General features: G+C 40.9%; 5 protein-coding genes across 6 annotated transcripts in view; 1 reads left to right on the top strand and 4 right to left on the bottom strand.

The window, feature by feature from the left end:
- Window positions 1-20,964, top strand: part of cog4 (component of oligomeric golgi complex 4) — a 38,660-nt gene extending 17,696 nt beyond the window's left edge. Inside the window, exons 21-25 of one of the 2 annotated variants that reach the window (XR_013297817.1) lie at window positions 4,966-5,130; window positions 7,835-7,981; window positions 9,451-9,542; window positions 15,879-15,996; window positions 20,615-20,964. The gene's annotated coding sequence lies outside the window, so the exon portion shown is untranslated. Of the gene's footprint in view, window positions 1-4,965; window positions 5,131-7,834; window positions 7,982-9,450; window positions 9,543-15,878; window positions 15,997-17,407; window positions 17,755-20,614 lie in introns of those variants that run through there. The other variant, XR_013297819.1, reaches the window with a different exon arrangement.
- On the bottom strand, window positions 986-5,544 carry tradd (tnfrsf1a-associated via death domain). Its single transcript, XM_077590557.1, has 5 exons — window positions 5,447-5,544; window positions 4,073-4,224; window positions 3,104-3,384; window positions 2,747-2,858; window positions 986-1,590 (listed from the first exon to the last, which is right to left on the bottom strand). Exons 2-5 carry the CDS (start codon window positions 4,221-4,223, stop codon window positions 1,292-1,294), a joined length of 843 nt encoding a protein of 280 aa, XP_077446683.1. The 5' UTR covers window position 4,224; window positions 5,447-5,544; the 3' UTR covers window positions 986-1,291.
- On the bottom strand, window positions 5,806-12,355 carry ogfod1 (2-oxoglutarate and iron-dependent oxygenase domain containing 1). The gene is made up of 13 exons (XM_077590536.1): window positions 12,114-12,355; window positions 11,316-11,461; window positions 11,019-11,065; window positions 10,192-10,292; window positions 9,998-10,114; window positions 8,169-8,260; window positions 7,974-8,102; window positions 7,768-7,881; window positions 7,566-7,645; window positions 6,822-7,027; window positions 6,628-6,750; window positions 6,451-6,509; window positions 5,806-6,059 (listed from the first exon to the last, which is right to left on the bottom strand). The coding sequence occupies exons 1-13, from the start codon at window positions 12,274-12,276 to the stop codon at window positions 5,910-5,912; spliced, it is 1,527 nt and encodes a 508-aa protein (XP_077446662.1). The 5' UTR covers window positions 12,277-12,355; the 3' UTR covers window positions 5,806-5,909.
- On the bottom strand, window positions 12,836-16,166 carry nudt21 (nudix hydrolase 21). Its single transcript, XM_077590571.1, has 7 exons — window positions 15,859-16,166; window positions 14,732-14,932; window positions 14,596-14,659; window positions 14,177-14,266; window positions 13,981-14,056; window positions 13,797-13,911; window positions 12,836-13,588 (listed from the first exon to the last, which is right to left on the bottom strand). The coding sequence occupies exons 1-7, from the start codon at window positions 15,978-15,980 to the stop codon at window positions 13,567-13,569; spliced, it is 690 nt and encodes a 229-aa protein (XP_077446697.1). The 5' UTR covers window positions 15,981-16,166; the 3' UTR covers window positions 12,836-13,566.
- LOC144067046 (uncharacterized) lies at window positions 16,998-23,854 on the bottom strand. The gene is made up of 8 exons (XM_077590524.1): window positions 23,647-23,854; window positions 22,726-22,829; window positions 20,376-20,844; window positions 20,053-20,145; window positions 19,945-19,981; window positions 19,674-19,745; window positions 18,147-19,274; window positions 16,998-17,611 (listed from the first exon to the last, which is right to left on the bottom strand). Exons 1-8 carry the CDS (start codon window positions 23,743-23,745, stop codon window positions 17,361-17,363), a joined length of 2,253 nt encoding a protein of 750 aa, XP_077446650.1. The 5' UTR covers window positions 23,746-23,854; the 3' UTR covers window positions 16,998-17,360.

Here is a 23,854-nt window from a genome sequence, read left to right on the forward strand (position 1 = left end):
TTTTAGATTTTCCAAACCAAGCAGACACCTAGCTAGATCTTGCTTATCTTCGCCAGGGTCGCGGGGGATGCTGGAGCCCATCCCAACCAACATGAGCTGCAAGGTTGAATCGGTTGCCAACACATAGCACTATATTTACACATATATATTTATATAATCTTTGTAATTAGTGCTGCAAACGGAGAATATGAACCCTTCTATCATGTAAATTACTAAAAAGCTTGGACGTGCGCCACCCTATTAAGATCTAATCAATTTCAACATAGTAACTCAAAAATGTACAGAACTAATCACCTTGATGGCAGCTGTGGCTACAGTTTTGAGAGGTGATAAATGTATTTTGCATAACTTGGAAATCTGACAGCGGGGCAGTGTGTGTGTGTGTATGTGTGGGAGTGTTTTAAAAACTCTAATCCACAAATCACACGTGGATGGAGGGCCAAGTGGTATAGCAAAGGGCTGGTGGGCTTTGACACTCCACCTGAATGAAAGCAGACAAGATCATGGCACCACAACTTCTAGGGCCAGGATAGAAAAAAAAATTGGAAACACACATGGCTCTACTGCCGTATTTGCCTTATTGCACTGAAACAATGTGACACGAGCACACATTCGGCAGCAACAGTTTAATCATATGAGCGTGTGTGTGTGTGTGTTTCTGTAAGAGTGATGGGAATGAGAGCAAAGGGAGGAGGATTAATGCTCAAATATACCAGGGGGAATTTGATTTGGTGAAAATAATGTTTTTGGGGTTTAATTACACTAATGCAGTTGTGGGGCATAACGAAGCATGAGTACAAAGTGGATTTTTTTGGGGGGGGTTATACTAATCTGTCTTGGTGAAACAGTGGAGAGTGGTTAGCTGGTTTGCCTCAGAGTTTTGGGATCAAGGGTTCCCATCTTTCTGCGTGGCGTTTGCGTGTAATATAGTATATTTCTCGTTGATTTTGGTTACTTAAAAAAAAGTTAACTTAGAATTAGTCAATGTTTTTTAATGGTGATTTTTTTATTGAATCAAAACAGATATGATTTTACCAGAGTACTATTATAGCTTTGCATGTAAAGAAAGGGACCAAACAGTAAATTATTTATACGAATTCCGCTATGATTTTACCCCACGATTACGAGTTAGACCCCCGCGAAACTCAGTGTAAAAGCTAGAAATCCTTTTCGACGCCAGGAATGAAGAATTGACAGTGTGTGTGTAAAAGCAGGAAGGACAAAAAGTTGAGAGGTGAGCCTCGCTTCCTGAGCCGGCGACCACTGCGCCTCCCTCCGCGTTGGCGCGGGGTCATTCTCGCGGCTGTATGTCCAGAATGGATTCGGCCAGGCCGGTGAGTTTGCAGTCCTCCAGCGCTTTGACCAGCCGGCTCAGCTTGGCCGCCCTCCCCGACGCCTGGACGAAGCGGCTCAGGAGCTGATAGGCCTGCTCGTAAAGGCCTTCCCTGGCGTACTCGTAGGCCAGGTTGTCAATGGCCGTATCATTCAGAGCGCGGCACTCCCTCCCCAGGGTCCTCCCCACGTGCTTCCACTGACGGCCCACTCCGTTGGCGAAGTTCTGAACGTCTGCCGCCGTCAGCATTCGGTCCTCTGATTGAAAAGGAAAAATCAAAAAAACTAAAATTAGACATGCCACAGAGGATGATAGATGTCCAATCATGTGACTCTTAAAAGCGAAATGAAAACTCTTTCTACGAGTTTTTCACTAGTCGACGTGCGAATGAACGAATCGTTGCCAACTGGATTGGATTGGATGTCTGTTCCTGTCAATGGCAACCAATTTAAAATAATAGAGAAATATCTGAACAATGTAGTTCTCCTTTTTTTGTATAGATGTTCAATACAAATTGAGACATCAAGGGATTAGGAATCTCCCCAACAACGTATTTTGACACTTTTTAAATCAACCGCGTCTAAATGATGAATCCCCTTTCAAAAATAGTTGTGGAATAAATTGATAAAAATTAGGTCGTAGCGACAAGTCACCAAAAAGTAGTTTGAGCTGATGTTTGCATAGCTGACGGCGCCTATACTTTGATCCAAGACAATTCCGTGCCGGTCCTTTGGTCGCCGTCTTTTGGTCGCCGGTCTTTTGGTCGCCCCGACCGCGACAACGGGCGACCAAAAGACCGGCGACAAAACAAGGTAAAATAACACGGTCTACGCATCAATAAAAGCCAACAATGGCCATGAGCAGTTTCACTGAGCCAACGTGTGAGTGTATAAGAGTTTGTATGTACATGAGTTGTCCCTTTAAGAAGCTACGTCAGTCAGGGTCTTAGCAAGTTCTCCAACAAAAAACAATGGAAGTCCGGGAAATTTGGAGCTTTTCTTTAGCCTAATAATTACTAGGGCATTAAGTATGACTAAATAGTAATTTGCAGTTTGTATTTAGGGAATTTGAGAAACGATTTAAATGGTAATTATCACTTACCTTCCGGGCGACCAAAAGACCGGCGACCAAAAGACCGGCGACCAATCGACCATGTACCGACAATTCAATGGCAATTTCAAATGAATGCAATCCACAGATATCTGCCACCCTGCGCTAATCTCCCCTTCCACTGTGACCATCAATTCATAAATGGTTGGATTATGGAATCATCTGTCAAACTGCCAGCAAGATGAACGCATGACAAACGCAACAGATGTTCTCTGACATTTTTACACGTTACATTACTCTTGCCCAAAGCAGCATGTGTTCGAAAAATAATAATAAATAGTAAGTAACATTTTTTGAACTCACCCAAAATTTTATTTTGAAACCTGAAGCAGTTACTGGGGACTTCCGGCCCTAGGACTTGCAACTTCAGACGGGCCTCCAGTCGTTCGATTTCTTCATCGCGCAATCGCTCGGGCTGTCAGAAAATAAGAACATTTGGCTGTAAACTGAAAAAAAAAAGTCGTAGAACTAGTAGGAGGTGTTTTGCCACATTTTTTACTCTTTCATGAATACCTTCAGTGGATGAGCGGTTAGCGCGTTTACCCGATTCTGATATTTAAATAGTATGGAGTTGTAACATCTGTGACAACCAACCCCAGGGACAAACAACCTCGTTTCCCCCAATTAATGTACTTGCCTGAAAATCCGATCTACCCCTACCTTGGAGAGATGAATTTGCTGCAGACAAAGCTCCGGCTTGTCCAAACATCGATCCAAGATATGCGTTCCCGCCTTGAGCTGCGTTTCCACGGTGAACTCTTGAGCCAGTGCGAGGAGCCGACAAGCGTGCTGAGAGATGGCCTGACGCACCGCTCCGGAGCCGTAGCTCTCCAGGAACTGCCGACACGCCACGAGATCCACAAACTTCACCTCCACTCCAAAGTAGGGATCGGCGTCGTGAAATTTCAGTATTTCGTAACCGGCCAGTCCCCCTGCGGAATCTAATCAAAGAATACACTCACCTAAAATGCCATTCATATACTGCCCCACCTAAATTACATTTTCTCTCTATTTCAAATATTGATTATTATACATGGAACACGCGTTCCTCAACATTTATGCAAAATTGCGAGCAAAATGTTTTTATCATGGTAGGAGTGAAATATGTGTCCTGGCATTTTGCATTTTTATAAAATGTTAACATTCTCACTCTACCTCATGTGACCCAGTTAGGCATCAAATCAAAACAAGAAGACATGTTTTTACTTGAATTATTTATGTGTTAGTCCACTTGTTCAGCAGTACTAGCTAGCTAGAATCTAGATTCTACAAGTAAGAAAAAGATAAAAGCCCAAATTTGCAACACTAGCTGTTATTGTGATTATGCTATATTTTGTAAATCTCAAATATAATGTGTAATTTAAAAAAATAACATTGCTCTATAATCTTGCTAGTTGGTGGTGGTGGGCACTAAAATTGCTGTCACCATGAACTGAACCAAGCAAACTATTGCTTGCTTCATTTAAAACTATTCCTTTTGAGGATACCTCTGGATGTTCACTAGGTTTTAAGTCTGTAGATTTGGTTGGACAATGTATTTACTTGGATTCTGCCTTGCTGCCCAGTTTCCAAAGACAAGTGCTTGTTACACGAGGGTTTCATAGTGTACATTCCAAATTCAATGCTCACCCCTAAGAGTCAGTTTGATGACTTTAAAAAGAAGGAACGTTCCCTCCTCGTTCTTGTAGAGAGATAGCAGGTTTGCATCTGGGCAGAGCGAGCGCAGAAACATAACAGCGCAGCCTGTCCAGGGTCCTCCGTCTAAAACCTTGTCAGCCATGCTATAAATATGGAAAAGCCACAAGCACAACTTAGAAATGCAACCTTCAGGACATAAAAACACACTTAATCTGAACTATGAAGCCTCCCTCCCTCCAATCCGGTGACGGCCCCCGTCTCCCACACCCTGGATGAACTAGAGGCCCTGCTCACTTACGCCGTTTCAATACACAGAATGGACAAGGCGGCGCAGGGAAAGAGCATGGTTTCAGATGGATTATACTACATGCCCTCAGATTTCACTAATACACAGGACGCATGACACTTGGCTTTTCAGGAATCGCAACAATTTAGCCAGTATTTAATTAAATGCAATCTAATCTAGGGTGCTCTGAAAGTTTACCGTGAGATTAGTTTGGCAGCTGTATGGGGATTAAAGATAGTTTAAAATATGATTTGTTTGGTGTGTGTTGCTCAAAAATATTTTAGATTTTACAGTTCTGTCATCTCATGGTGATGGAGTTGAGATTTTTTTTCTGTTTTTTCTCCATTAATAGTTAACATTGTTGGGTTTTTTTAACGGATTGTATACAATTCACTTTTTTATGCTATGTATTTGAACATGAATGACTGAAAATCACTTTGCAATAATTAAAAACAGCCGTTTGTGCAATAATTTTGTATTGCACAAACTGCAGCTGTTTTCTATGTAATAGTTGTATTGTAGATTAATTTGCTGACGCATGTACCCATTATTGTTGCCAAATTTGAGAGATTTCTTCATGTGAACCTTGTTTCAACAGCTGTATCGTCAAGAATCCAGAGTTTACTACCCTCCATCGTGACATCATCATTGTATTTGAACTGGGAGAGTTGGCAGCGACCATTCATTGCCAGGATCTGCCAGTATGTGGCTAATGGATAGGACATTTAAACCCGTCAATGGCAACAAAACACCATCATCCAAGGTTAGTAATAATTCTAAGGACTAAAAATGATCCTATATCTTATTTGACTTTAGTGAATATATATAATATATATTATAAATATATAAAAAATAGGTGGGAAAGCATGCATACGACGCATTAATTAATATACGATGTAGCGTGTAGAATATATTTGGAATTGTGGTTGTTTTGGCAATAGTCCGCCGATACCTCAACTGCCCCCTAAAGCTTAAATCTACGAGTTAATTTTTGCTTTATGAAAAACTAACATTTGTAGAAATTACTCCCATTGCCTTGTTTGCAAAGTTATTGTTGACTAAAGCGTTAGCGAACTTACCGAAAACTTTTGTTACACTGCTCGGTGACACTTCCTTCTAAACGCTGACCCGCTGACACAGTAACTGTATTCAATCGTCCTATTGGCTGAGGCGCAAAGAGAAACTATTTTGATTGGTGAATTCCTTCTCAGGGCGAGGCAAAACCCGGAAGGAAGTGGTTGAGGGTTTTTTCGGTCAGGAAGAAATCTCGAGTTTAAAAGTAGGGCAGCAGTTACGTTCGTTCTCGGTTATGGGTCATACATTTTTAATGAAATGTGGATGTATTCGCTCTATTTAATGCAATTAGAGATTCGTTCATCCATATTACTGTCATCTATTTAAAAAAAGCACAGTAGAAATATGTCTTTCTAGCCATGTAGTGATTGTCATTTATGTGCAGATTGTATAATGTTACATTGATATTACGTATATTTATTTTAAATCAAGTTGAATGTGCAAGAGACTTCTTTTTTTTCTTTCATTTTATTCATAATACACAAAAGAAAAGTCATAGAATCGACTGCTAGTAGAATCGCAGGTGCTTTTGTGGTTGATGTGTTTGACAAATTTGAGAGTTTCCTTGTCTCGGTACACCAGGGCCAGGGAATTATCTTCGGGATTGATGGTCAGCAACTTTGAAAAGAAAAGAAACAAAACTTTTAGAGAACTTAAAGTGCAAGGCAACACCTCGTATAAATGCTTTATACATTAATGTTAGGTAGTAACAATATTCACACCCGTGTGCACAATTCTACAATAAAATTGAGGTGCTCGTTACAATCCATATAGGGAAAGTGGAGAGTAGTAAAATATAAAAATCTTAAAATATGTCCAAAACAAAATGGATATCGGCGATTAATCAGGATTATTTAATAACGTCGCAACTTAATGATTTTTAAAAAAAAATGCCTTTCATTTCTAGTCTCGACTTTCCCCCATTATAGCACTTTGGAAAAATGAAATTCAGTTTATTGCATTTATTAATAAACCGCTGGATCTGCTTGTCTGTCCGTTTAGGACTCACCTCCTCGTCCTCTTCTTTCGCAATGTAACAAGTGTAGCCTCCGAACTCTGCGTTCCATTCTGAAATGTATTCAAACATTTGACGGGAGTAAATTAACATCATATAATGGAAGAAAAATTACTTTGTTAAAAAGTAGCTTAGTGTTGTTAGGCAATTTCCTGTCAGGGTTGGACTCACCTGCACAGCAAAAAGGCAAAAGGAGGTCCAGCGCATATTCCGCTTGCGCCGAATCGTGCATCAAAGTGTAGCCGCCGTGTGACCATCGTCGCAGTTCACCGCAGCATTTGGGGATGCTCGGCTCTAAATGGACGAGCGCCAAACACTGAGTGGGGTAACCAACAAAGGAAGACGCAAAAGCAATTTGAACCCACCTGACTTTTCGCGCCTTTCATTTGAGGCGCCTGCCGCTTCTTCGTCTTTAGTCTCGTCGTCGTCATCGTCGTCAGCGGGACACAGGTAGTGTAAGCGGAGGCCTGTGAAGTTGGACAGGAGGAGGAAGAAGGCTTCGGAACGAAGGAGCTCCCAACAAGCGTTCACGCACTCGGGCAAAGTGTCCATGCAGGCTGTGTCGTAGCGTCTGGATTATAAGAGAAATGTGTCAGCATCTTATGCTTCATAGGGTACGCCGCTAGGCGCCAAATCTCCAAACTCTAGCGATCACATGAGCATTCACAACCAGTCACTACAGTTTAAATGAATTGGATTTCTATAGTTGTCAATGGCAGGCAAAACATAGTAAATATTTTCATGTGTAGCTACTTCTAAAACTTAAAAAAAATGACAAAAAATAGTCAATATTCTCTGAATCATTTATTTTCATGATTTCTTTTTGCACAAATAAAAAAGATAAAACTGCCCTGTACTTGAGTGTAATTGAGGGCCATAACCACATTTATTTATTGTACTTTTTCTTTTTAATTCACATTTGATTCATATATTTTTTCATTTATTCATAAAAATATACATATTTATGTGGACATCACACTTTGGCTCGTGTAAGTTACACCTCATTTTAAAATTGTGGCTTATGTCAAGTAACAGTAGGTGTTCATGGGGCTTTAATTTATTTATTTTTTCTTACTATTTTTGTCCAAATTCAAACTATTAAAACCAACCTCTTATTGTCGGGACCCCTCCGCGTCCACTGAATCTGAGCCAATTGCACAGCTTCACGCACCTGGTTGAATTTCTCCTCCTGATACCGCAACGACACACACACACACAATTTTGCAATTTCTCTCACTTGACAAGATTGGACGTACATGGCCGTCAACGGCACCCCGTGCGTTAACACCATCCAATCGAGAAGCGCTTTACCCGTAGAAAATCTTTCAGCTGAATTTCCGAGCATTCCTCAAATTTTTCCTGAATCTGCTCCTGGTAGGAAATATCCAAGTAGAGTGGATTGATCCACTCTAGCAGGATTGTTTCCTGTAACGGAGACGGACGGACGGACGGACGGACGGGGGCATCAAATCAGCAAATAGTTCCATTAATCCCGCCGTGTGCGCATTTCAACTCACGTCTCTCGGTAAGTGTTCGCCGCGCGAAACGAGAGGCTCCACGTAGGGGGGAGGACGCTCCGGAGTGGGCCTGTGAAACCATCCGCTCAGAGATAGGCGACACTTTTCCCGTGATAACACCTCAGACACCTGCGAGGGCACAAACGACGTCAATGTTTGCCTCCTCGAAGCACAACCGATAACAAAAACTCTTACTTGGTGGTAGGAAACCGGAGACACTTCAAAAATGACCAGCGTGTTCCAGGAAGGCACGATGGACTTGACGATACTCTGTGGTTGGACATGAGCTGAGGATAACACATTTTTGGGAGTCAAGAAAATGACCAAAAAGGGGCGTTAATTTGATTCAATGACATTGGGTACATTCAGGATAGTTAACTAGCATGTTGATAGCATTTCTGAGGCCACGTTTGCGAGAAGGCTAGTTTTTTTTTTTTTACTGTACATGCCCACTTGTTGTCAGTGTCACTAAAAAGTAATGATTTGCAGCTAACCATAGGTACCACGAAAACGCCTGATGGTGTAGTGGTTCACTCGCCTGACTTTGGCGCGTGCTCGATTCCCGCTGGTGACGGTATGATTGTGAGTGCAAATGGTCGTTTGTCTCTGTGTTTGCCCTACGGCTGACTGGCGACCAGTCTAGGGTGTAGTCTGCCTTTGGCTCGAAGTCAATGAGGATAGGCTCCAGACACCCGTACAAAGATGCGAAAGACGACTGAATGAATTGATACTATGGGATATCTGTTAACTTATGCGTTTTTCCCCATATTTTATACGTTCATTTCAAATTGTGTACGCCGTATGATAACTTTTGTACAGGATTTTTTTTTCATCGTTGACTACTAATATTGTCATGCTTTAAGCATGATATGCGCACGCGAATTCCCCCTTCACACGTCCGCCTTTTCACATACCTGTCAACCTCTGCCGATAACTGCCCTTATAAATGATTATGATTCCCCTTACAAACCCCCCAAAAACCTTACAAACACCGTACGACCGTACGGTGTTTGTAAGGTTTTTGGGGGGTTTGTAAGGGGAATCATAATCATTTATAAGGGCAGTTATCGGCAGAGGTTGACAGGTATGTTTTCACTATATAAATATAACGTGCCAGCAAGCAATGTACTCAGAGAGTCAGGCTGTCAGGGTCATACAGCGACATCTATAGAATCTTGAATTTAGTGCAAACTGATTGGGCACCCTGTGGAGATCATTTTAGACGTTAATGTGAGTAATTACGTGCCGCGTTGCATTTTTTAAATCGCTTAATAAGGTGAATTGCAATCATTAATAAGGGGGGCAATTGGCCGAGGTTGACAGGTATGCAATGGAATACAAATTAATACAGGGGTGCCCAAATCTGGTCCTTGGGGGCCCCTATCCAGTCTCCCTCCACTAGCACACCTGATTCAAATGATTAATTCATCAGCAAGCTGTCCAGAAATGTGATAACGATCCTATTGATTTGATTCAGGTGTGTTGGCGAAGGGAGACATGGAAAACAGACTGGTTAGGGGCCAACCAGGATCAAAGTTGGCCAAAGCTGCTGTAGCCTAAGAAGTTAAGGTAAAGTGTATTTTCATTTTTCTTCTCAGTAATTGTAAGCGATCTGGCTTCAAGTGGTGATTTGATGTTTTTGTGGAACTTATCATATTGTTTGGCGCCCCTAACGAGCAGCAACACTCATGTTAACTTGCTTAGTAAATATCCTTTTGGATCAATCAAATCGCTGGTCTAACATATTTTTATGTCACTATCCCATGCTAAAATGGACACTGTGGCTTTTAGTTTGGTTTGCTCTTTTTTCTCTAATATTTTGATATTTGGGTGGTGTCATATATTGCGCGGAAATTAAGGTATGTAAAGTTGACATTAGAAATGTTCATTTTTAGTATGGTACATTTGAAAGTCCGTCGGAATCTTATTTTTTTTGTGGGAGTTGACTTCATATTCCTACCTTTTTACTAGTGATATTTTTGGATAAATATTTTCACGTCTGCTGCTTTCAAACACAAACACACCGTCCGTTTGGTAAAGATCGAGGAATCCTCCATCGCTGCTCAGCCACGGAGGGACAAGATAAAGAATGAAGGCAACATGCCTCCCCTCTAGTTCATCATCATGGCACAAAAGAACATCTAAGAAAAAATTGGAAAGATAAATGTCAACTCAAACGATAAAAAAGACAAGATGATGCTTTTTAAAACATTTTTACCCGTGTATTCATATTTAGAACAAGAAATGTCCACATGTGGCTCCAATTTCACGTTTAAAACCTCTTCCAGCCATGGCCGAAATTGAGTAAATAGAGCTGATCTGGAATGAGACACGAAGATTTGCAAGACAATTTTATGACATAACAGGAAACTAGTGTCCACTTGAACCATTTTCTCCATACAGATCTGTAATAAACTAGTAGGTAAAATGTTTTAATATGGAGATGCTGGAGGTCTCAATATTGAGGTAAATTCATCCACTGTTCCAAGCTGCCATGACATTTTGTTGCAGTATAAATAATAAATGATCCAAAGAGGAAGCGTTTTGCTTTAATCAGGGTTTGCATTCACTGGGGTGGATTGCCTTAGGGACTGCATTTTCTAAATAGATCGTTACTTTAAAAAAATATACACTGAGTATTTCACCCTCTAAAACAAATCAAAATGTTTGAGCCTTGTATTCATTTAAATGCTGGGATGTGGTCATATTTCAGAACCCGAGGTTTATTAAACAATTTGGTTTTTATTCATTTTGGACATAGAGTCGTATTTAATTAATCGTGATTAATCGTATTTTCCACTAACTTTAGGATCATTTGACCCATTCCAAATGAAACACCACAATTTAAAAATGTAAGGAATTCTCTGGCACCCTCTAACGGTGGTGTTTAGTCATGCAACATCCTCCATGGCAAGGTTTTTACATTGGAGCAATATATTGCTGGTTTACACTTAAATAACAGTTCAGACAAAACTATATAAATTGTGGGAAAAGTAAGGTGATAGAAAATTGCTTTGCAATATTATGTTATTATTAAAAATTCACCTCACGCCTGCGATGTGTGGTTCAGTCCGTTTTCTCAAGCCAACTGACTGTAAGTGGGGGGGAAACAAAATAAATGCTATTAGACCAGGGGTCGGCAACCCAAAATGTTGAAAGAGCCATAGTGGATGAAAACATCAAATATGTCAGGAGGCGCTAAAAAATAAAATAAATTTCTTATAATGAAGGCAACACTATTATATTAGCCTAAAGAGCTGCATGCGGCTCCAGAGTCTATGGTTGCAGACCCCCGTGTTTGAACATACCCATCCCATGGGGAATTTAAAAATAGAGGATCACCTGTTGAAATTTGTAGAGATCATTGGACTTGACGTGAAAGTTGAGCGCTAGCAGTTCTTTCTGCACATTCTCCAAGAAATTCTCACTTCTGATGAAGTTTTTAATGATACAATGAGGGAAAGGATGGCAGTCCAACTCCAAATCACCTGCGAGTCATGAATAAAATATTTGGCTCACATTCTAATTGTCCAACTTAGAGACCATATATAATTTACTAATTGTCCAGAAAATCCATGTAATAAAACCTTGTGATTTTCTTTGTAAAGCAACATACAGTTGCATTTACATTTTTAGAAATGTCATAAACTACGAGTGGTTACTCTAAATTCTTAAACATATCAGAGAGTTCATTTTCTGAACCACTTATCCTCATAAGGGTCGCGGGGGGTGCTGGAGCCTACCCCAGCCAACTCTGGGCACCAGGCACCCTAATTTGGTCATACCTCACTCACTCCTACCCATATTGATCAATTAATTTAAATTACATTATGGCAGCCCTAAATAAACCCAATCTTTTCATGCAACAATTTTATAACCCGTATCAGAAATGCTTCTCAAGTGTTTTATGACTCTTTAGAGACGACAAAACAACTGTGGAAATCCAAGGAAAGGATTAAACTCGTGTTAACAGACGTGGAAATATTTTGTGTAAAATAGCTTCAACTGGGGAAAAAGCGACTACGAGTATTGTTTACATGTAATAGTTTATAATATATGCATAGCAATGTTCAAACAATGTGTATGTTGTCACTGCTAAGATCGAGTCCAATGGTTCGTGCCTGTGTTGAGTTCACGAACCGTGAGTATAGTTGGACTTCTGGCTCCAAGCTTCCTTCACTGCCCGCTTCACGTTCTCGTCTCGAACGACAGAGCAAAGTTCTGCCGTTTCTCCGCAGTTATTCAGCTTCTTCTTCTTCTTGTTTGACTTAAAACAATCCCCTTGTGCCCTTTTGCTTGCCATAGTTGAGGAATTTAACACGCGTTAAAATGTCCCCATTACTGTGACGTAGATGGACGTGTCGCAGGAAAATGATGTCGTTTTTTCCAAGGCCAGTATAAATTGGGCATCACGTTTGTAGATGCGACAAGTCAGAATCGGCGGTGTCACTTCCGGCGGCCATCTTAAAGCAGTTTACTTCCACGCAAGTTTCATTGTGCGGCGAACCTAAATCTTGTCTTTCCTCGAATAGAACCTACTCAACTCGACTAAATTTCCAATTAAATAAACCGTATTAACATGGAAATATGGTTATGGTTGAATTTTCAAAGAAAAGTATTTGTTTTTATTTTATTTTAAACCATCTTCATAAATTAATGGGGAAATTTCTTGAGGATTAAGCAATTTAGAGCTATTTTAATTTACACACTTTCGTTCCACCTGTAGGCAAACATGTCCTTATTAATGCTATTTGAAATTATTTACACACAAAATAAATGCATCAAGCCTGCCAGAGATTGAAGTAAGCTGTTCAGGCAATGCATTGCTAGGGAACATACATCCCATCAAACATAAAGGCACACACATTTAAATGACTTTTTTATTAAAAGAAAACAACAACATTAAAAATAAAAGTAAACACAAAGTAATTGTTGGTTTAATCAAACCTTTTCTGAGAAGGCTTAAAATCAGACTGAACTTAACACAATATAAACAGCTCTTCTACAAAAACAAGCATGTCATGGTGATTTAAAAACAGAACTTTTTTTTAACTATCCAGACTGTCAATATATTCAGAAGAGGATACATTTTTTCTTCTGAAAGTTAAGGTGAAAAGTCTCTTTTCTCTGCACTTGCCACATGACCTTCACTTCCTTTCAATTGGATGGGGCTGCGCTCACAGAGACAGCCAAATGAACTTCACTGAGTTGTAGGGCTGGGTGATATGACCAAAATATGAAATCTCTCAATGATCGCTGCCAACCCACCCAGTTCAATTGAAAAGGATGTGTGTATCACAATCAATGGCAGTGAATGAGTTAAGGAGCACTTTGACCCTGACGCGTGTACACGCGAGTCTATGGCTTACTTGCCAACCGCTGCTGTAAAGTAAAAACAACAACAAAAAAACAATAAAATAACTGTATTAGCTATCCTGGGAAAAAAAAGAAAAATGGCTGCTATTTTGGAGGTGAAACATGTGCCACAATATGGGAAAAGAAACTGATTGTTTTTCTTTTTTCTTTTTTAAATCATACTCAGTAAAAAAACAACTCGAATAATTAATTACATTGATCTATCGCCCAGGCCTACTTAGTTGTAGATGAAGTTGAACCTGTAAAAAAAAGAGAGTATTTTCAATGATTCAGACAACTGTCCAAATTTAAATCATTCAATAAAGCGACTGTTCTCAAGGACTGTAATGATGAACTGACAAACATTTTCTTTACATACATGACTATGAGCGGTAGGTGTCCATATTTTATTATGGGATATTGAAACCAAAACACATGAATCCGCAACATAAAAAATCTAGGAAATACCTGCTCAGGAGTTGCGGTAGACTGGAAATGATGGGTCCATATCCGGGGGCATTGTCGTACAGCTCAAACAAGGGCGCTGCCACCAGTTTATAATTTTTTGGGACGGCAAACAGTGCTGGGGGAAAAAACATCCATACATATCTAATAATTGTGTTTGTACATTGTCAAAAGTTGATATACTGACCTTTTTCCTGAAGCTGAACCAGGAAAAGTTTCTTATGCTCCTTAGGTTTGGTAATGTGAGCTGGAATGTAGGGATACTGCCAAAAAAAACATCATTTGTTGATGGCATTGATTGATCATAGTTTGGTCATCATTCGCTGTCAGCCACTCCAAAATGGATCGAGTTTCGAACAAAAAACTTGTTGAAAAGGACAAACCTGCGGAGGCTCAAAGTTAGGGCGCCACCAGTTGCCAATACAGTCATCAATCACCCAGTCTTGCTTCACCCCGTCCTGTCGTCCAAGAATCTAACATTCAAAAGAATGACAATAGAAAACCTTAAATCGCCGTTGAACATGTCAACTGGATTGAGTTATTTGGGTTACTGGACTGAAAAACATGCCCTCGATATTGTACAGTGGTACCTCGTGATACGACATGCTCGTCTTACAACATGCTCGTGTTACGATCGCAGTCTCGGAACTGATTACAATCGTATGTCGAGGTACGACTGTACTGAGATTCTTAGACTGCAAGCCACACCCACTGCAGTTCTATCAGGCAATTTACTGCATCTGTCTAGTTTAGGATTTAGTTTAAAATTGAGCAAATTTAAGCCATTCCAAAGTACACGTACCTCGGTCATTAGGCGTTTCAGACCTTCCACCTCATCTTCTCCTGGACTCAACTCTCCACCAGGCCTGAGAGAGCGAGAAGAAAAAGCATCAGACGATGATTGAAAGAAAATGTTCCGACGAACATGAAACCCTCACAGTTTAAAAAAAGTAGTGCCCAGCTGCAGAAGTAAGACGTGCGGCAGTCTGTGCTCGTGGACAATCAGCACACCCTCCACTGTCCTCCTCATGCCCATCTTGTCGAACTCCTCACGCATCCGTTGGAACCTGGCAGCCACCGAACTATCCTTCTCATACAAAGGCTCCTTGGTCCCAAACGTGTAGTTGGTGAGCGGGTACCTAAAAACACACGAGGTCTATTATTGTGAGCGTCGTGTTTGTCTTTATGGTGGTCGCACCTCCTGAGATGAGATAAATGCTCTTCGTCTGACGACTTGAGTAACTGGGTTACATATAGTAGCTCAAGACGCTTAACCGAAGCTTTACCGAAATAAGGCAAAATTCCTCCAGCCATTCTTTTGGAATGGCAATTCAAAGTCTATCATGTCATGTCATTCACTGATTTCTTCTTCTTCAGCTATTTTAAGAAGGTTCCGGACTGGTATGAGGGTTGTTGACATGTTGTGAGCGACACTTTCCACAAATAATAAATATTTGAAACATTATGCTTATTGAAATAAATATTCCAAACAAAAATAAACTTCAAAAACAACGATACAATCACATTTATAAAGCATTTAAATAAAATTAGAATTTCGATTTGGTCACGTGAGTACAAGAGAAAAACTCAATTTGTCATTAAAAATATTTTCACGCGTTCTTTGATCGTTTTTTTAAAGTTTGTTTTGCTAGTAAGAATAGTAAATTCACTCAGAAAAAGAATGTTTTAGTAAGTGGTGGACGTAAACCTGACATTACTTTTTTCCCTTTAGGTTATTTGTTTTTTTTCTTCTCCAGACTTTCTTCTGTGTATTTCAAAGCAATAGATACATTTACCCCAAAGTGGGCACTTAAAAATAGCCTCTGCATTTTTTTCTATTAATATATGAAGAATCTGTCTAATAATTGGGGTATCCCAAATACCAATTAGTTCATGTAAATTAAAGGGAAAAGGAAAAAAAGGATGGAAGATTTGAAATTAGCAACAAAAACTTGTGGCGGGTTTGTGAAAATGCGGTAATTATTATTGTCACCATTATGGAAATGCGGTAACTATTATAGTCACCAATGTATAATAAGAATATTTGTGAAGAAAGATAACTTACAGGTTGATGGTCCTCTCCAGGGTGAGAGGCTTCGTCGGCCCGGTCATGTATTTGCCTCCGAACTGAGCCGCCCCGCCGCGCGGCCAACCTGTGTTCGAGCGACTGGGAGGCGCAACCGACATATCTCGCTTGTGCACGGTAAGATTCGGTTCCCTTCCAAGGCAACTTTATCCAAATGTGTTTAGAAAATGGCGTGAGGTTCGAAATAGCAGCAGGAGATGAATACGGACGACTACAAAAGAAAATGCTTTACAATTCGAACGCAGTCGTTTCCGTCGTGGCTCCACTTCCGGGTCAAATACGAGGCGATTATAACAACAGTGCCGTCTACTGGTTGGAGTGAGTAGTTACATCCGACCGTCGGAGTCTCTGTATGCTGTTAATTTTTTTTGCTTGGAAAATTTGCCACTCACAAATGTAGATATTTTAAGACAATAGTTTCTCGTGGGGTATAGATCTCTGAGATTGGGTCATAACAAAAAATGCCCGTAACCACGGTGACACCATTGTCTCAAACGTCGGTTTTTGATTCTCCACATAATCTCCATGTCAGGAAAAAAGGGAGTTGGAAACGTTATGTTATGCTAATTTATGTATCTGAAAAAGTTAACATTAGTGTTATTTTTGGTTGAATTTTTGACCACTCCCAATCATATGGACTGGTCTCTGCTCTATATAGTAATTGTGTCTTTCCTCGAGTGCTACCAGGTATCAAATTGACCACACCAAAAAAATATGAAAATGTAGTCTCATAATTTTTTATAGGTGTATATTAATTATGTTGAATCAAGCAAGCCATTATAATAGAATCTCCTTGTTTTCATCACTCAGGCTTGGACCCGAGAGACCTACATTAATGTACAATATAATGTGTCCTCAATGAACACAGGATGCTTTATTCTCTCGGGGAAAGAAGTCCTGTCCACTGTGGCTAGGAATTCCCATTAGTAAGGCAATTGGAATTTTGTCAAGTGCATGACATTGGGGATTTTTCTTTGGGAATAGTAGAGAGACCTTATATGAATTGTTCATTATCTTGCTTGAGATGTTGTGTTCACACGCGCGCCAGTGACTGAGTGACGGGGTGATGTGGGATGTCTTTGTTAAATTAATTAATTTAAGAAAGCATTTTCCAAAACTCAATTCAATATTCCATTTAATAGTCATATCTATTTTATCTTATCCATCTATTGTAAACATGGTTTCTTTAAAACACAGTACTGTCTTATGGTACATAATCATACGTGCAATGCAATTTCCAACACGTTCAAAAAAAACAAAAACAAAAAGACAAAGACACTGCTGGATTTGTCGATTACATCACACCATGGATCTTAGTTCTTTGGTCCAACCAGGTGTGGGCTGTGCTGCTGTATTATGGTGGTCCCTGTTTAGGAAGTGCCATGGATCATTTAACCATTTTCTTTTACTGTGGCCTAACCTGCCTTCATCACAGTAGTTGGTCCCCAATTTATCAATACTTTACTATTATTATTTTCATTTCATTTATTTATTTCTGCTTTATTTGGAAACTCCTTCTCTGGTGCAGGTTGAGTGGCCCCCTCTTCACTCGCAGTTGTGATGTCTTCAGCTTCCACATTTGCTTCTCGGGCTTCTTTCTTTGCCGCTTCATCAACGTCGTCTTGAGCGGCTTTCTTCTGACAGTGCTCTCCCTCTTTACAATCGGCCATGGCTTCACCGTTGGCACTTTCCTCATCTCGTTTGGGCTTTTGGACCAATGTTGCCTTCATATCTGGTAATCAGAGAGGATACGAGACGATTAAACATCGAAATTCAGATCAAAATAAAAGAAATGAAGGATTAGATCCCAAAAGGTGTCCCAACTAGGTCACAAAGGAGAGTTCAGCCAATGTTCTTCTGTCTAAAGAATGGAATGCTGTAGAAGCAAAGTTAAAATTTGTGATGCAAGAAGATTGTCTTTAATTTGGTATTTCCTGTTAACAAAGTCATAAAACTGTCATTTGGAACTTCAACTTGGAAGATCAATCAAAATGCTCTAAATCAGATGCTAATCTAGAGATTGTTTTGTCTGGAAAATGTCATAATGAAAATAGTCAAATTACTCCAGATTTTTTCTTAAGTCAGCAATGAATAACCGATTTAACCGTGATTAAAGGGAGCTACCCACCCATGCTAGCATGATGACTCATTTAGTCAGTTCTTCCGCTGAGCCTTCCCCCACCCCTCGCTGCTATTTTTCTGTACTACTTTACTCTCGGATTCATACGTTTGGACACCTCGGGTTTACACTTTGAAGCAATGCTTACCCGCATCTTTTACAGTAGGGCTTGATTTTTCGTCAAGATTAGTTTGTAAATCTTGGCTTGGACTTTCACGGGCGACGACTAGACCTTGTCTGGTAACGCCGGAGTCTCCAGGAGCGGTGGTGGCTGATGTGACGATAGAGATGGTCTTCTTCGAGGAAAGTGGATCAGAGCTAATTGCATCTGGAGTCATCAAAGCAACCTCATTAGCGCTGGTGGCGGTGGTGGACTCGGTGAGCTTGGTTTCCTTGGATGAGGTTGATAGAAGAATGGGAGGGGAAGACTCCACACAGTCCATAGATCTGGTGGTGGGAGTGGAGGTGGTGCTTGTAGGAGGAAGGGTGGGGGAGCTGGTAATGGAGCTATCAGATTCAGGAGGAGTTGAGCTCGGGGCCACATCTGTGCTTTTCGTACCGATCGGAGATGCTGCGCCGAAATCTTCAACAGTTAGAGTAGGAGGACTGGTAGCAGGGTCGGATTTGATGTCTCCAGTTTGCATAGGGACTGGAGGAGATGCTTCTTCGCTGCAACTGACAGAAATAGCCACTTCGCTAACGGAAACCAAACCATTCGATACTGGACTTGTCGGTTTCACGGCCATATTTGCTTCGCTTTCACTGATTTTACTAGAGAGCGTTGCCAGGGCAGAAATGGAAGTTACTGTTGTCGAGTCGGAAGCAGCAGAGGGGCTGGGAGAATCTGGGGAAGTACAAGGGAGAGCGTTGGGGGGTCCGTTAAGGACCGACTGGGTGCTCGAAGCGTGTGGTTCGGAGCTAATAGACTGAGCTTCAGGGTCGGAAGCCTTCTCGTCGTATTCTCCGCCATTAGCGGGCATCGTGTTAGTGGTGAGCACATCCGGCTGAGAAGTTGAGATGGTCACGTCAGCCAACTGGAGGGTTGCGCTTGACATTTCAGCGGGAGTGGAGGGGCCAGATGGAGCAGCAGTTGGACTTTTTTCTTTAGTGGGTGTGCTTGTTTCCCCCTCCGCTATTTGGACCAAGTCGTTCTCAGGCGTGTTGCGGCCAGATGTTGAGGGGCCCAGCCCAGATTTGAGGACCGGCTTTGGAGGCAAAGCCGGTTTTCCAGCTGACTCATGTGCTGACATGCTTGGACGAATTTGACGTCTTGTATCTGAAGAAATAAACAAACAACAATAATGAAACAATCTTACTCACTTGGCAGCAAAACAAGTTGAGTTGTGTTTGTGTGCGTTATTCCATCTGTTTGTAAGTTTTCAGGTTATACTTCAAGGTTCATAAAGTTGATGAACAGATGGCGGTTCCATTGATATCAAGTGGTTTACATGACCCTGCTGTATCAGTACAGCCTGCTGAGAACCTCATCTGAGCAGCTGCTACAAATCCTTCTTTTTAGGGTAATGCAGTACAGGATTTTGACCGTGGAAAAACGTGAATATGTGACTATAAATGTTGTTCTTTTTAGGATATTGCAGTATAAGATTTTGACCGCGGAAAAACGTGAATAGGTGACTATAAATGTTGGTTCGTGTTTTTTTTTCTTTTGCTTTACCTGAGGATGCTGACATAGTTCTGTGTTTTGCAAAGGTTGGAGTGGGCTCAGCTTTATTGTCAATTATGGTACCTAAGAGATGGAAACAGGAAAACACAAGCAAGGTTTTAGCTGGCAGTAATGTCTCTAGTGTTGGTACATTCATTTAATAAATTGCTTATTCTTAATCAATAATGTAATGCAAAAAGATGGTTCAATGATCGAGGTAAAATGTCCAAACTTGGCCCATTTTCACTCATCATCGTGACTCATGTTGATGTCATGGACGTACCTTCGGATTCTGCCTTTTTCATCTCTCTCTCTGGATTCTATGGAAATAAATGAGACCATGAAGTGATGGGAAAATGTATACATCATACAAAGTCATGCATTTCCAAACCTGCGTCTCTTCTGGCTGTGCTTTGGAAACTCCAATACGTTGAAGCATAAGATGAAGTTTCTGTTCAAAGCTATGTTGGCCTTCAAATTGTTTCTGCGAATCACCCGACATAAAAAACATCTTAAGTCATGGGTTGCCAAAAACAGTTGCTCTAAAAAAATGAACTTATTTTTACACTGCCAACTCAGGTATGTTAACACTTACAACACTCAATCTAAGGAAACAGAAGCACAATCTTTCTACTCTTCTTAATGGCATTCGTCATTTTTTTCCATTTCATTAATTCATGAACTTCCATTCTTTGATTGTGCGGCGGCACTAACCTTTCTGGCATTGGCGCTTCCTGCTGCCGATCCCGACAGTAAAATAAGAGACTGGGACTTCCCTTCCCTGAGAGCACGACGGGGTGGCGCTACTTCACCTCTGAGTGCCGGAGCATCAGAAGCAGGTGTTTCCTGCGCCGTTGCCTCTGCGCTAACACCACCGGGCTGCTCTTTCCCTTTTTCCTTTTCATTCTCCTTGTCTTGCTCCTTGACTTTGTCCTTATCTTTTTCTTTCTCAGCTCTGGCCGCCTCCCTAAGAGGGCGAATGAGATCAGCGATGGAGGCCTTTTTGGGTCGACTCTCGTGGCCCGTCTCTGATTTCACACCTCTTCGCTTTCGGAGGGTAAAGAAATCCCCCAGCTTCCTCCGAAGTGTTTTCGTTGGGGGTGGACAAGGGACACAAGGGACAGAAGTGGCAGGAACCACTTCATCCACTGTGATAGACTCAGGTTCCTCATCTGGTGCTTGCCTATGGGTCAAAGGTTAAATGTATCTTATCATCAACACATGCTCATATTAGATTCAAATAGTAGTAATATCTAGGAAAAAAGGGTTGGTTGTCACACAGGTTACTAATGGGAAGATATTCATGATGGAGTCAAATTTTGACAAACAACCCCATTCTCCCCTACATAGGAGACGCAAAAAAAGCTGAAAAGGGAAAAGGATGTCAACTCTAACCTGAGATTTTAAGATTCCCTGTAATAAACAAATGATTATTTCAAGGCATGTTGATGGAAAACTTTTTATCAGGTAACATTTCGACCCCGATGGCTATCTCCAATATTTATAGGAGACATAAATGGTTTAAAATGAAACTTAGTAGCACTTCTGTTTAAGACTTTTGTCTACGAGGGCATCTTACATGAAAAATCTGTGATGTTTTCCGCTTTTTATTCAATACATTCGCTTAAATCATTCAATCAAGCAAGTCTATTTTTTGAAAACCAAAGAGTTGAGGATTTTCCACAATTTGGGGGCTGGCTCACTGACCTGTTCTAACAGTGTTTAGGTAAGGCGTGTTAACTGTGATTCATTGACAAAGTGCACTTTGGCAGAAAGTGGATCAAACCATTTTTGCTGCTGAACGTGAACTATGTTTAGGCATTGACTGAATGAAGAGTGATAATGCTATTTTAGTCAAAAAGCGTGTGTTGCATCTTTTATCTGCTAGACAAGCTCTGTATAAAATCAATTCATTTGTAGTAGCTGTAAGTAGCGCCACACTCATGGCGAATGTCAATGTGGTGAGCTGACACTTTTTTTCGACACAACTATTAGATAAATGTCCCAGACTGGATTTTGGACACCCCTAATTAAAGATTGATACTGCATCAAAGGAACAACTTGATGGCAGAATTTCTTATATTTTCACTTCTGTCACCAAATGAGATTTCTGTCATGTAATCATTAATTTTGTTTTACAATTTTACTTCAAGTTAAGATCATAATATCATCAGCACATTCACTGCCAGCTCTGCCAGTCTAAATGGATCGCATATTTTTATATATCATATAATGCTGTTTTAAAGGCATAGTGGTTAATCTCTAAAAGTTTAATAAGACTGGATACATGAAATTTACAAAATATATAATAAGGGCACTTGCTGACAGGGTGGAAATAGTTGACAAATATTTTAAATTTACGATGGTTGAGATTCTTTTAGAAATATCCTTAAATTATTGAGTTGACAGTTTACTGCCACAAATGTTATTAAAATCTTCATCCTCTAATATTTCCCTACATATGAATCTTAACATAACATTGTCATAGTATTATAAAAAGTGAAAGTGTAAGGTGTGATTATTTAGTTGGCATTTATCCACAGTTTCAACCTCCAATGAAAAAATAAACACATTATATACTGTATATTATACTGTATATAAATAAATATTTTTATCAGTTAGAGGCCTTCTCAAAGCAGAAATTACCCAGAATCCCTAATTCCACACATATTGTAGAGCATATCATTAAAAAAATGTGATCAAAATCACTTGTTTAGCCAGGTTACCTGTTGTGGACAGTAAATCAGTTTAAAAAAACCTCAAAGTATCATTTAACCACATTTTTTGCACATACTGTCGTCAGCAGAGCAGTATGCAGGACTTTCCAAAATCTGCAAAAATAAAATGAGGAAAACGTATACGACATTGATCTGGAATGTGTTCAGAGGTTTGCCAACTTATAATGAAACTTCAGTCTTTCATAACTCTGCAGCACTGGCGTGACGACTGAGGGATTGTTGGACACCAAAGGCATTTGATGGTGATTATTGACCCCGTACATATAGTGTCAAGAGACAAAGCAGAGGACTGTACAGTACAGAAAAGGGCAACTGGTGATACTCACTCTGTATCAGTAGGAAGAACTCTCTTTGTAAAGAACTCCTCCACTCCTTCATCGACACGCCCGATGAGCTCAAGAACTTCATTTTCACTCTCAATTATTGTCTCCTGATTGCATTTGTAGAAGATACAAAAATGTTCATTTTACATCACAGTCAAAGCAGGACGGTTTGCGGTTGAAAATGTAACTTCATGTTATGTAACGCTGACCCTAACAAAACCCACACAGTCTTTCACTTGACTCTCCCTTGGAATATTTTGGCTTCAGTCTCCTCTCCTGAGAGGCAGTTGCTCAGTAACGTGCGTACATGATTCGACGTGCACGATTCCTGCTTTGGCCAACGCGGATAATGCAATATCAATCAATATTGAATCATCCTGATCGCGATCTGTGAGCACAAGCTGCAACAAAAGCGGACCATCTTGCAGGAGAGTGCAAATTTAGCAGAAGTCACTGCCATGCGATACGAGCCGAGGGAATCGTCGGGATTCGGTCTCCCCGACTCCAAGGGAGTGACTACACGTCGACCGTCGGGGAGCCGTGAAAACAAATCACATGATGCACATTTTTAATGCAAAACATTGGGAGGAAAAAAATAAATAAATAGAAGGCTGCAGGCTTTTTTGTCAGTGAAGAAAAGCCAGATTCAAGCCAAGCTGCCATCTGCAAGCCCATTCAAGGCAATCACGCTCTTGGAGATCAAGGCAAATGGCATTTGTGGTGTCTTCACACAGCCAGTTACCGGCACAATGGCTCGGGCTTCTTTGCGTTGCGGCTCTCCCCCCTCTGTTTCTCCCTTCCCTTCCCCCTGCCTCTCCCCTCTGCACCCTAATACATCTCCCTTCCATTTTTCCTCCCCTCACGCACGCACACATCACCTTCCCTTAGCAAAAGGTTCCTTCTCGGATTCATCTCTCGCCGTACCTGCGCTCTGCCGGGACGGTAGTTGAGTTTTTGCCGGTGGGGTCTCGGTCGGCTCTGGGTGTAGTGCCTGAGCGCTGGTCCGCCCAATGGCAGCTCCATTGGGGAGACACGGCGCTCTGTTGCCGTGGAGCTCTGTTGCCTGGGCTCTGTTGCCGAGGCGCCGTTGCTAAGAGCGCAAGCACCAGCAATATGTAATGCCTCTGCCGAG

This window comes from Stigmatopora argus, chromosome 2 (assembly GCF_051989625.1).
Source record: "Stigmatopora argus isolate UIUO_Sarg chromosome 2, RoL_Sarg_1.0, whole genome shotgun sequence".
NCBI classification, from domain to species: domain Eukaryota; kingdom Metazoa; phylum Chordata; class Actinopteri; order Syngnathiformes; family Syngnathidae; genus Stigmatopora; species Stigmatopora argus.